Here is a 14,699-nt window from a genome sequence, read left to right as displayed (position 1 = left end):
TTGTAAACCTCAGTATATTTGCAAATTTTTTAAAAATTTGTGCTCTCCAATAATAATAATGATTCCATTACTTACCTGCCAAAGGCAGGAACTAATAATAAATGGTTTGTGCAAAACTTGCATCTTTCAGGTCATCAAGTCAAACACTCTAATTGACTTTTATTTCCATTTATTTTTTTGACCCAAAATTCTTCTTTGTTACAAACATAGTCCATGGCCCCATTAGGTTTACTTCATGAAAAGTTTCTTATTTTTATATGCAAAAAGCAAAATATATATAGATATATATACTGCCCAGTGTATACTAAGCAAATATCACTCCTCTTTGAACCAAGAAATAAATACATGACATCGAAACATACTATTTTCACTCAAATTTAATTGCGATATTATGCCTTTTCCACTCATTCCCACAACAACAAAGGACTTTAACCTAGCAAGACTGAATTTCTAAGATATGATACCAGGTAAAGATTTAGAAGCACCTGTTGAGGAATAAGTAATGCATTCTCCAAGGATCTAAAAGAAAAAACACCATATATGATGTAAGAGATGCCAAAAAATACTATGTAATATAAAATAACATTTATGAGTTTGTTGATAATATGGGAGGCATTGCCTCAAACATCTTGAGCAAGCCACAAGAAGTAGCCCAACTGAACATCCGCTGCCATTGAATGTTGTATGATTACCTATTAAACTGTTCTAGTTACCTTAATTTCCCATTAAAATAAAATTTTATGTAGATTGTTTAGTAAAAAGTTTAACATCATTACCACAATTTGGCAGAAAAAACAATAGGTTCCCCATCCAAGGGAGGTATTCAATTGCTTAAGATACAGACGTCTTATATACAGTTCTACAAAATAATGCAAATCATTAGCATGAGAAAATACAGATCTTTATTATTTTCTGGGAGACATCAAAGTGCGCCCTATTTCATCATCAGCTTCTTTCACATTTACATCACCTCCCATCAATTCTTGAAAGCCTTCAACCTTCACAGGTTGTGTCCTCATTTGAACAATGTCCCGTGAAAATAAATTCCTGCAGAAAATTAAGAACAATGGTGCATTCAGCTTGGTCTACATGTCATCTTCCCCTAACAGACTTGAAAGCAAGGAAATCAAATAGACACATCAATAATACTTTTAAATCTAATATTCTTACTGTTGCTGAATTTGAGTAAGTTGCAGTGAAGGATGCTGCTTAAATGGAGGTATAGATTGGGAATGGTGAGACATTTGAACTGATTGTTGTTGCTGTTGCTGTTGCTGTTGCTGTTGATGTTGATGTTGCCATTGTGCATGATGCTGTGAAACTAGTGGAGCTGCCACTTTGCAATCTGCTGCAGAATCATTGGAGGTTTCCAACTTGACATCACCTATAGTCTTTTCTTTCTCCAACTTTCTGCCGATGGTGCGAGGCATTAAAACAGGCTTGTTTCTCTTATCCCAATGTAACTGCTGGGATGCCAGAGCCATATTTTGTTGAGATAGTTGTCTCTGCAACTGCTGTATATTTCAGGTGGCACAATTGAGTTAACATATGTATTGAGATTCCTAACTCTGTAAACAGGCAGAAAACACCACTATCTAAAAGATCGCTTATTGAGTTTGCATGATTATAGAAATATTCTAAGAAAAACAAGAAAACAATATTCTCTATTCCCAGCGCAAGTTCTCAGAAATGCCTCAAGGCTTCAATCCTGACATGGCATGCAAGTTCTTGAAGAAGAGAGTAAAAAAACTCAACATGTTTAAACAAAAGAAAAATGGAAGCAAGCTAGCCAGTAAAGTCATTCTAGTGATTACAGTTCATGGATTACATGTTATTTAATCAGGAATTTAGCAGAAGAGAAAAATGTGCATGTTTTATGGACTTCAACGTGTTAAAAGACAGACATCACATCTTTAAACAAGAACCAAAAGCTCACCTAAATATGGTTTCCATCCTGACCAAATTTATATGGTAAAATTCATCATTTGAATAATTCTTGTGCAGATGAGAAACTGAAAATTGGTTATTCAATAAAGAGCTTTACTGTATCCACGATTAGAGGTGGTGTCAATTGTCAGGCCTTCAAAAAAAAAGCTATAAATCTGTTGCCTTGGCATGTAGGCAAGGACATCAAAAGCAAAAAGAATTGAAAGAGTTGAATGTTCTGGATGACAAGTACATGCAGTAAAAGGGAATACAAAAAGTGACAACTTGTTTTCAAAGAATAGTCATCTAGATCTACTTGTATGACTTGAGATAAATGAGCCCAAAGGTAGACAATTGGTGAAAAAGAAAAGAAAAACTGTAGCTCTTAGCAGACAATGTTTGCAAAAGTGACAACTTGATTTCGAAGAATAGTCATCCAGATCTACTTGTATGTCTTGAGATAAATGAGCCCAAAGGTAGACAATTGGTGAAAATAAAAAGGAAAACTGTAGTTCTTAGCAGACAATGTTACCGGTAATATGACAGAGTATAATTGGTATAGCGATAACATTCAAGATTCTACACTTCAAAGATATATCATAAATAAAGATTTTATGCCAAGTCACAGGATACATCAAATTTCATCCATGATACTTGAATTTCATCAATTTTTACCCTTTCCAAACTTCATCCAAATTTTATGATATTTAATATAATATTGTTATATAATATAATATTATTTTATTTTAAAGTAATATTGAGTTGTTTGGTTTAATTATTTAGCAATGATAAACTATTTTGACGATTTTATGGATATATTACTTATATTGACAAATAAATAAATTTGTATAAGGTATTTAATGGCGGTTTTTTTTTTTTGAATTTTTATCGTTGCCGAATTCCATCCGATTTTTATGATCGACAAATTGGAATTCAAATTCAAACCTTGTGACTTAGATTTTATGATAGATTCATACTAGCTGGGATATGACGTTGCACATGTTCAAACAAGTTGACATTCTTGATCAACTCTTTCATTATTGTTCCTCTATATTAGAATTAATCATTTGTCAATCTACCAAATTAAAGCTGCAACATGAACAAGAAATACGTGGGAAAAAAAATCCAGAAAAGAATCCAAAGATTGAATTTATTTCATTGAAGAATCCTCTCTCAATCACCCAAATGACCTATATGCCAGAAATGAATTATCAAGTTCAAAGCTGAGGTAAATTTAAGCCAGAAGTCCTACTATCCTCATTTGCCACTTAATGCCCCTCATTTGCCATTTGATGCCCCCATTTCAATCTTTTGTCGCATGAACCAAAGTGAGATAGGATTGAGGGTGTGGGTGTTGACAGGTTATGGTACAGAATATCTAACAACCCAAAAACTCAAGTATACCAATGCTGAGGTGTAGCTATTACAAATACCCACAGCTAACCAAAATACCTATGCTATTAGAAAATGGTTGTAGCTATTGTAATTCAAACATTATTTGTTTCATTTCTTTTTAAAATAAAAGAAAAAGATGATTTTGATGGGGTATTTAATTTTCTTAACGAAGAGGCAGTCTAACTATGGGCTTCCTTCCATCACAAAAACAAACAAAAATATATCAAACCCCTTATTTCTGAACTCCCTAATTCTTACCAAATCACTTTTGTCAACAACAGGAAACCATTAACTGTGACTTTCCAAATGCCCATATAAGACCCACATAGACCTTTTGGCTATTTATGAGATAAAAAATATTATAAGTGCAACACTAGCTCACCCCCTCCACATCAACATCCCAAAGTACATTCAATAAAGGACAAAAAGTACATCCAATAATGGCCAATTTTTTTATAAATATCACTAGTTCTGTCCAAGCATCCCAGCAGTCAATCCAAATCAGAATCTAGACTAATTTGAAACAGACCTAAAGCAGTGTCTCCAGGCCAACAAATTAGTGACAGCTTTTTTGAACGGGATGGTAAGGGATGACAAAATGCATTTTGTGTACAGCGGTCCAAAACAACATTTTGGAGGACAGAACAAGACGGCATGTGCATACAGGCATTCATTAATGAGTTAAACTTTACATTGGACGTTCACATAAAGCATCACATTCAAGATTTAACATTCATTGATCCAAGCATGGCAGCAATAAAAAGTTAAATTTCATTGTTTTCACAACAACAAAAGGCTCAGGGGCTACAAGATGACAAAACATACAACAATAGGCATAGGCTCATAGGAGTAAGATTGTAGATTTAAAAAGTATTCAGCTGTTAACCAGACCCCCCTAACTTGTGCATCCTATTATTTCCTTCCCCTTTCTGCAGCTGCAAATATAAAAAGAAAATTGATTGTGATGATTGCGAGTTGCAAATGAATGGGTGAGTTAGATATAGGGAGGGTTTGGGGTTTAGGAAGCAAAACAAGTGACCCTATGGGTCCCTGCAAGGGCTCCTGCGCTCTTTTTTCTTTCTTTTATTTAAAAACTAATTGCAGAAAAAGGAGGTTGACTGGATGTCACTAGGATAGTCAAGGGATGTTCACAATCATCCCATGGCCAGATGTACCTAAGACACAGGGCCTTGTCAAGATGCATTTTGAGGATGTCTTGCCAAAACCAATGGGCTTCTGGATTGGCCAAGAGATGGCCAGTGTAGTCCTCACATCACAAGGACATCATAGCAGACAACGAATGAGGCTTGGACATTACAGAGGGAAAGAAGACATGTCCCTGTCAAACGAGGGTCCCTATAAGTGCAAATCAAGATGACATCCTCACCTACATAGTCAAGCATGGCTATAAATCTGCAGATAACGGAAAAAGGACATGTCCTGTCAAACCAATGTCCTTATAAGTGCAAATGAAGATGAGGTCCTCACCTACATAGGTCCAGAATGGCTATAAATCTGCAGATAAGTTTTGACCCTCTCTTAAACACCCCCAAAAGGACTAACAATGCAACCCAAACAGGGTATAAAGGGAAATGTCATTACTTCTTGACATTAATACATTCCTAACAATGCAATTGGGTTAAAGATTGTTTCTTTGTATATTTCCCGAATGGCCTCAACTTAGGATTTTACTTCATACAAATTTCTTGGTGTTAGGCACATAAAATACAATAGCAGTGAGCTCAAGGAAAAGCAAAAGATTACTCTCTAAGGCTATATGATTGCAATAAGTCATTGCAAGTGTAAGTGTTCAAATGTAAGCACTGCACCCATGAACACATACTAAACATGAAGGATACGAAGACTTAAACAACAATGGATGGTCTGAATCGTACAACTGCTACAAACAAAGCAATCAAAGTTGTTAAATTACTTCAAAATAGGCCATCAATTTGGAAGAGGAAGCCAAAACACTGTCAACTTTTGAGCTAAACAATATGACAGCTACAACTGTTCAAATCTCTCATGTTAAATATAAAGCCTCAGGAGAAGTGTTTTTGTCTATGACTCTCTCTATACATACATATATACTCACACACTCACATAAATATGTGTGTGTGTGTGTGTGTGTGTGTGAGAGAGAAAGATTATTTATATGTTAGAGAAGTCATTGTGTGTGTGTGTGTGTGTGTGTGAGAGAGAGAGAGAGATTATTTATATGTTAGAGAAGTCATTGTGTGTGTGTGTGTGTGTGTGTGAGAGAGAGAGAGAGAGAGATTATTTATATGTTAGAGAAGTCATTGTGTGTGTGTGTGTGTGTGTGTGTGTGAGAGAGAGAGAGAGATTATTTATATGTTAGAAAAGTCATTCATATTTGTTATATCAAGTTCAGATATATATGTTTATACACTCATATATATATATATATATATAAAGTGTAATATCATATTCAAAAGTTGATCAATACTAAGAATAGGTTAGCAAGTAATGAATTCAGACTTTACTAATTATTGTAAGTATCCCTTTGTTATCGGTGTCTGATTAGTATCGGGTGGTTATTGATACTGAAGACTAATTAGAAGTGCATGGCCCGTAGGGCCATGACTGTACGTGATCAATTGACCACGTAGAGTCATGTCCCTACGGGGCATGTACTTCTACTCTCCCATACCTAATCAGCGATTGCTGGATGTGTTCTAACATCAATACATGGCAATGTTTAGTTCTCCTTCAGTGATATACAGGTGATCATTTACAGCAGGTAATACAATACATACATTTCAGTCTGTGAACTGCAGACATTACTAATCTACTTGCCACATCAAATATATATATGAAAGCAGATTATTATTACCAATAGTAATTCAAATCAGATACAGTGACATAAATATATAATGCTGATAATTCTATATCAGCATAGTGATATTACTATCAAGGAAGAATCAGTGTATCTCTATCAGAGGTTCTGAAAACATTTAAATGGTATCAGAGCCATCCTGATAGAGAAATTAAACTTTTTTTATAAAATTCTGATTTATTCAAAATGGTGAATCGCGTTAGGATAGACTTGAAGGAGCTTCAAATTTTGCATCATGGAAAATTCGAGTTATGATTGTCTTACGAGATATGGAATTAGAAGAATATATATAGAGTCAAATAAACCAATAGCAGAAAATGATCCAGATAAAACATGTAAAAGGCACAACAACAAAGCCATGAAGATTATTATAGATTCTACGAAAGATCACATTCTCCCCTCTATTTCAAGTCTTAAGACAGCCTTTGAGATGTTTTCCACAATCAAGAATGCCTTTGAGATTAATAACACTAGTAAATTGCTAATGAACAATGGAGAATCAATTAAGTCTTATTTCTTAAGAATTTCTGAGTTAAAAGATCAACTTGCGACTATTGGAATTCAAGTAGATGACAAAGAACTCAGCATTATAGCCTTAAAAGGACTACCACTATCTTGGAAAACTTTTTTTCGTGGTCTAAGCTCTCGACCTGATCTTCCTAAATTTGAACTACTTAAAAATGAATGCACTCAAGAAGAGTCACGATTCGTTTCCAAAGGAATCCACTTAAATCAAGAGGGAGACATTCAAGCTCTTCAAGCTAATACCAACAATAAAGTAAAGAAAGGTAAATTCAAATGAAATAGAAAGGAATTCAACAAATCATTCAAGAAATGGGATTGGTCAAAAGTCCAATGTTTCAAATGTGACAAATTTGGTCACACTCATAACTTCTACCCAAAACAGAAGAAAATTCAAGCAGCTCTAGTAGAAATCAAAGATGAAAAAGATGAAAACTTGGTAGTTTATCTAGCACTCTCAAGTGAATTAAACTCCAACAAAACACTTGGATTATAGATGGTGGAGCATCACGTCATATCACAAGCTTTAGAGATAAATTTGAAAGTTTCGAAGGATACTCCTCTGAAGAAGTAACCACTGAAGACAACTCTACACACCCGGTAAAAGGTATTGGACCATGTTCAATTCAACTAAATTCAGGTATTACTCTTCAACTTAAGAATGTTTTATTTGTACTTAGCATAAAAAGAAATTTGGTCTCTATCTCTGGTCTCGCTGATCAAGGGTATCGAATCACCTTCCAAGAAGATAAAGTACTATCTTGGCCAAAGAATTCAAATATCAAAAAAGCTATATCCATTGGATTTAGAGATGGAAGTTTATATAAGCTTTGTAACCAGCAAAATTTAGCTCTAAATCATGAAATATCAAACACAAATGAAATATGGCATAGAAGACTAGGTCACCTTCATTTCCGTGCCTTATCATCAATAGAAAAAATTATAACAGGATTAACTAGTCTCAAACCTGATCATTTAAACATTTGCAAAGGATGTGCCTTAGGTAAAAACAAAAAAAAGATCCTTTCCCAAAAGAGAACACGAATCAATTTATGTACTTGAACTTATTCATACTGATCTATGTGGTCCTATGTTTGTACCTTCCCTAAATAGATGTCTCTATTATGTGATCTTTATACATGACTATTCTAAGAGAACTTGGATTTACTTCCTTAAACAAAAAGAATCAATTGAAGTGTTATCTAGATTCAGAGAATTCAAAGCCCTAGTTGAAAATCAGTCTGGACAGAAACCCTAAGATCAGGTAATGGAGGTGAATACATCTCAGAAATCTTTTAAGATTTTTGCGTTTCTGTTGGGATTAAGAGAGAATTTTCTATACCATATAATCCTCAACAGAATGGAGTCGCAAAACGGAAAAACAGATCCATTATTGAATTAGCTAGAGCTATGATGCATGATCAAAATCTCCATACCTCTTTTTGGGCTGAAGCTTCTAATACTATAGTTTATATTCAAAATAGATGTCCTCGCTCAATATTGGAAAATACAACTCCTGAAGAAGTATTTACAGGCATTAAACCAGACTTAAGCCACCTAAGAAATATTTGGGTATCCTGTTTATATTCATATTCCTAAAGAAAAGAGAATAAAATTAGAACCATCTAGAAAGAAGGGTATACTCATCGGATACAATGAATCAACCAAAGGTTACAGGATCTATGTCCCTGGTCAAAGAACCATTGAAGTCAATAGAGATGTAAAATTTGAAGAAGACATTGCCTTTAATCTTTCAAGGAACATAGATGAATCATAAATTTGAAGAAGACATTGCCTTTAATCTTTCAAAAAAATAGATGAATCATACTCTAAACCTACCACTAAACTAGATGAGAATCCTTCAATAGAGAATGAGAGGGAGAATGATACTGAACATATTATACCTATTATTCCAAATTTAGAGAATACTGAAAATCCTAACAATAAAAAGAGACCACTTTGCACTAGAAAAATGATAGAAGAAAATCATATAGAACTTGATGAAGTAGTCAGAGAAAACAAGAGAAGAAGAAATCAATCATGCTATGTAGCACTACTCTCTAAACTCATCAAAACAGAGCCTACAAATGTCGAAGAAGCTTTATCAGGCAAATCTTGGAAAGATGCAATGATTGAAGAATATCAATCAATACTAAAAAATGATGTGTGAGATGTTGTACCTAGACCGAAGAATAAATCAGCTGTCTCTTCTAAATGGCTATACAAAATCAAGCATGCACCTGATGTCAGCATTGAAAAATAAAAAGCCAAATTTGTAGCTCACAAATTCTCGCAGAAGGAAGGAATTGATTATGAAGAAACATTTGTTTGAGTCGCCCCGTACACATTTGTTAGGACTATCATAGCATTTGCAACATCCAAAGGGTGGAAGATACATCAAATGGATGTCAAAACAACATTCTTAAACGGTGAAATTGAAGAAGTATATATTGAGCAATCAGGAGGATTCATCAATCATGACAAAAATTCACATGTATATAAATTAAAGAAAGCACTATATGGCCTTAAACAAGCACCCAAGGCATGGTATGAAAGAATAGATAGCTATCTCACAAAATTAGGGTATTCCAAGAACGAAGTTGATCCTAACATATACTTCAAAATAAATGGAGATGATATGATTATTCTTGCATAATATGTTAATGACTTTGCTAATAACAGTTGAAGAACATCTTATAGCTAAATGCAAACATAAAACTAATAGCAGAATTTGATATGAAAGACCTAGGACTTCTTCATTACTTTCTAGGTCTAGAAGTCTGGCAAAAGGAGAACTACATTTTCTTAAATCAAGTAAAATACATTATTGAGATTTTGACTAAGTTTGGAATGATGGATTGTAAACCAGTAACTACTCCCATATAAGCTAACTTACATAAACTAAAGAATGATGGATTTGAATCTGAATCTATTGATCCTACTTACTATAGGCAGATCATCGGGTCACTAATGTACTTGGTGAACACTCGTCCTGATATCTGTTATGCAACTAGTATATTAAGTCAATTCATGTGAGAACCAAAGAAGATACATTTTATGACAGCCAAGCATATCTTACGATATCTAAGAAGTTCAGTTGGTATGGGACTCAAATATGACCAAGTAGAGATCAATCTTCATGGATATTTAGATTTTGATTGGGCAGGCAGCTCTACTGAACGTAAGAGTACCACATGATGTTTCAGTCTTGGGTTTGCAATGATTTCTTGGTTCAGCAAGAAACAATCTTCAGTTGCCTTAAGCTCCACTGAAGCAAAATATATAGCCTTGTCCGTGGGAGCCAGAGAAGTCATATGGTTGTGAAAGTTACTACTTGGGCTATTCAAGAAACCTTTGAAGCCAACTATCATCCACTACGATAATCAAAGTTGTATAAAGCTTTCGGCAAATCCAATTTTCCACAATCAATCTAAGCATATTGAGATACCTTATCATTATATTAGGAATATGGTAGATCGAGATATTATCAAACTTGATTACATAAGTACAAATGAGCATATAGCGGATGTTCTTACCAAACCCTTTGCCAAGGTCAAATTGGAATATTTTAGAGGAAAACTTGGTATGATCAAATTGTAATTTTTGAATTTTGAACTTAAGCTTCAAATTCTATGTGTGTTTATGCTTCTAATTCAATAGTTGCATCAGATATGTAATGGAAGGTGACAATCTTTCACAAGCATATATATTTAGAAGGTAATCATTATAAGGTGACAATCTTACAAATGATAGGACTTGTTATCATTATAGGTAATGTTGTTTTGGATAAGCTGAGCCGGAAGTCATTGATAACAAATGTATTATGATCAATTTAGTTGTTGATCCAGTATGCTAGATATCATAATACTTGTTGTGATAGAGTTCATAACAATGTGGTTACAGTTATTTGACAAGTCACTATTTCGGAGTGTTAAAATAGAGATAATTTGTTTTAAGTATCATTAATATTGATACAAATTGTATATTAAGTGTACCCAAATAACTTTGATATTACACTTCTCCCTTGCTAAGAGGGAGTGTTAAATATATAGCCTCAGGAAAAGTGTTTTTGTATATGACTCTCTCTATACATACGTATATACTCACACACTCATATATATATATATATATATATATATATATATATATATATATATTGTAATGTCATATTCAAAAGTTGATCGATACTAAGAATCGGTTAGCAAGTAATGAATTCAGACTTTTCTAATTATTGTAAGTACCCCTTGGTTATTGGTGCCTGATAAGTATCGGGTGGTTATTGATACCGAAGACTAATTAGAAGTGCATGGCCCGTAGGGCACCTCTACTCTCCCATACTTAATAACCGATTGCTGGATGTGTTCTAACATCAATACAGGGTAATGTTTAGTTCTTCTTCAGCGATATACAGGTGATCGTTTACAGCAGGTAATACAATACATACATTTCAGTCTGTGAACTGCAGACATTACTAATCTACTTGCCACATCAAATATATATATGAGAGCAGATTATTATTACTGACAGTAATTCAAATCAGATACAGTGACATAAATATATAGTGCTGATAATTCTGTATCAGCATAGTGATATTACTATCGATGAAGAATCAGTGTATCTCTATCAGAGGTCCTGAAAACATTTACGTCTTAAGGTCCACTGCAGACCATTATTTTGGAAAGGAATGATAATTCGCTCAACAAAGTTTACTAAGGCAAATTCCAAATTTGGGTATTTTTTTCTTTTCCAACCAGCCTATGAAGATTATTTGACAACTGATTATTTGAAAGGGATGCCTCTGAAATCCATGCTGACTACTTCCCCTTCTCATTTCAGGTCACAAATTCCAACGTCCCCAACCATGGGATTACTGTCATTAAATCTTTTGTTAAGAGGACCACTACTCATCTTCATCTTTGTGGAAACAAGAAATTCGAAAAATGTTCCCAAGCAGTCCACATCCTACCCCTGGCATTCCAATCCTTGTTTGGCAATGCAACTCAATGCAAGGGCTCTTCAATCCATATTACTTGGAACAAAAATTAGAAACCAACAATAATTTGCAGGGTATCATTTATGCAACAAGGGCAAAGTTAAATGAACAAGAAATCTAAAAGTATTAAACTGTTTGTACCCAATCTTCATTATCTATGGGACAATCAACTTGTTATTTGAGCTTGCCACAAAAAGAAAGCGGAGTGTCTGCAGCTTCTGATGCAAAGCTACCAAAGCTTTGGGAACATAAGCAACTGAACCAACTTTCATAACTATTTAAACTGGCAATTGGCTAAAATCATGTCACAACAGACAACTTGTAGCAAAAAGGACCTCCACTGCCATGAATTTCCCCATGGTAGATATAACCCAAGCTAATCAGATGTAGAATAATAATGGTTATACCCGTGCTAATGAAGAAGTCACTAGAAGCGCAAGAAACCTGGTAGGAAGGAGCACAAAAGAAAGATAAGTGTTATGTTAGTCATTAACAAAAGGCATAAAACAGATGTCCCGAAAGAGATATTTTTCCAAATAAAAAGAGGCAACTACATCAAACAGATTAATACCTATAACTAATACCTAGATCTAGACACACATTCTACCCACCTATTGAAAGGGTAAAGGGTTATGTAATGTGTGGCTCATAATGAATGACACTTGCTGAAGTTTTTGTGGAGTAGCAAGCTAACTTGGCTCAGCCTTGGTCAAAACTACATGGTTTAGTGTGCTTGACGAATAGTATTGGGATGGGTGACCTCTCAAGAAGTCTCCTTGCTTCACCCCTATGAGCATCACATGTATGCAACAAGTACTATGTGGACTGTTCATTCTCAGGAAACTGCCTAACAAGTTGCCTTAATTGTTCCTTGATATTCAGCTTCGGTAGAGGACAGTGATACTACCAGATACTTCTTGCTGGTCCATGTGACTGCATGTGCCCAAACTAAAAACATGCCCAGAAATAGATTTTTGATCGTCAACAAAACCTTCCCAATCTGAGTCTGTAAAACCAATGAGATGAGGATCTTGAGATTTGTTGTACAGAAAGCCAAAATCAGGAGTGCCCTTCACATATCGCAACACATGCTTCACGCCAACACAATGTTCAGCTTTTGGGGTAGTCATAAAGTGAGAAATGTATCTGGCCGATGTCAAATCTAGTGGTAATGAGATAGATAAGGCTGCCCACTAGTTGCCTGAATGTGGACTCATTCTCCACTGGTCAATCTGATTTGGTTGAATGTTTTGGCCCTTTCTCCATAGGTGTAGATGTGGTTTTACCATCCTGCATCCAAAATTTCTCAAACAAACTTTTGGCATACTTTGACTGAGAACTAAAGATGGAAGTATTTGTTTGCCACACTTTTACACCAAGACAAAAATGGAAAGTCCCATATTTGTCATGTCAAATGTCTGGCACAAAATCTGTTTGCCCTACTCAACCAAATGAGTTGCACTACCAGTAATGATCAGATCATCAACATAGATGACAAGAATAAGAATCTCACCACTAGCATGCTTGACATACAGATTAGAATCAGAAGGACAATGCTGAAATCCTTGATCAATCAAATACTTATCAATCTTGATGCATGCAATGCCTAATTGAGGCTATAGAGAGCTTTTACCAATTTGCAAACAGCTACAAGCAGAAAACATAGATGTTATGTAAACCTCCTCTCGCAAATCATTGAGAAAAGCACTCTTGACATCCATCCAATGGATGCACCATCTAAACTGATCTGAAAGGGCAAGGACAAGATGAACAATACTTGTTTTGGCCATAGGACCAAATGTCTCCTCATTGTCAATGCCCTCCTATGTAAACCATTTAGCTACTAACCGTGCCTTGTACTAATCAAGTGTTCCATCAGCTTTATACTTGACCTTATAGACCTATTTGCAGCCAATGAGCTTCTCTAGTGAAAAATCGGACAACACCCAAGTGTTGTTCTTCATGAGACTTTGATGTTCATAAGCCATAGCCTACTCCCACTCTGGTATACCCTTAGCCTCTAATATATTTCGAGCTCAAATATACTATGAATATTGGTTATAGGAGTTGTATTGGGAGAAGTGTAAGGAAAGTAGGTCTCAATACATCACATAGCCCTTCATCTCTAGGAGGAGGGGGTCAAGGAGAAAGATGCTTTCTAAACTAACCCTAAGGTTATTAGATCTTAGTATGTTAATGGAATCCAAGTAATATTGGAGCACTAACACAAGCCAAGATCCAATGGTTATGGAGCTAGATGAAGAATATCAAATCCCTTGAAATCCTAACAAGTATAGAAGAAATCATTTCTAAATCTAATCTATGAACAAGTAAGAAGCAATAGACAGCAGATCTGAAATGTAGATTATGGAATTTACTAAAGTAAAAAAAGTACTTACCTCGAAAGATGACAAATGTTTGGATCTGAATTTCTACTTTTTGTACTACTCTCAATAGCGAGTAGACCTAGTTTGGGAGTTGAAACTGCAAGATCTATAAAACCCAAAACTCATTCGGCTCCAAGATAGAGTTGATTTCCTAGGACAAGGTCAATCTACAGGGATGGAGGCATAGTGCATCCCTGTCCTTCTGTGCCCAATTGCGGAATTGATTTCAAATCTCTAATTTTTGGCAAAATGGGAATTCAGGTATGTGTTTTGTTTTGCCTTCCAAGATCTACAAATATCTGAAAATGGGTGTTTTTGATGGCTATGCAGAGCTTTGCCTTAGCCGACACCCTATTTTGGTGGTTCCCGCCTCCATGGATAGTCGCTAAATAAAAGTAAATGTGTGTGGTGCTCGTGTATGAGCTTTGAAAGTGTACAATGCTAAGATCTAAATCTCTAGATCCAAACCCTAGCATATAGATTGTATTCAAGGATACAGTGGCAATGCATAGATTTGAAGGTAACCAAGAAAGCATACCGAGCCCTCCAAGAAAGCATACCAAGCCCCCAAGGCTAAAGTACTCTAAGCCACACTCATAATCCATATTTGTTACTCCAT

General features: G+C 35.1%; 1 protein-coding gene across 2 annotated transcripts in view; it reads right to left on the bottom strand.

The window, feature by feature from the left end:
• Positions 1-541: 541 nt before the first annotated feature.
• LOC149567088 (transcription initiation factor TFIID subunit) overlaps positions 542-14,699 on the bottom strand; it is an 86,103-nt gene continuing 71,945 nt past the window's right edge. The window contains exons 5-6 of one of the 2 annotated variants that reach the window (XM_089820306.1): positions 1,171-1,514; positions 542-1,047 (exon numbers count right to left, since the gene is read on the bottom strand). In XM_089820306.1, coding sequence (XP_089676432.1) covers positions 906-1,047; positions 1,171-1,514 — 486 coding nt within the window. In that variant the 3' untranslated portion in view covers positions 542-905. The remainder of the gene's footprint in view (positions 1,048-1,170; positions 1,515-14,699) is intronic. The other variant, XM_089820307.1, reaches the window with a different exon arrangement.

Source organism: Cupressus sempervirens, chromosome 3 (assembly GCF_028749045.1).
Source record: "Cupressus sempervirens isolate cs-2001-9-10 chromosome 3, ASM2874904v1, whole genome shotgun sequence".
Classification (NCBI taxonomy): domain Eukaryota; kingdom Viridiplantae; phylum Streptophyta; class Pinopsida; order Cupressales; family Cupressaceae; genus Cupressus; species Cupressus sempervirens.
The sequence above is the reverse complement of the archived record's forward strand: the minus strand, read 5'-3'. Positions and strand labels throughout refer to the sequence as shown.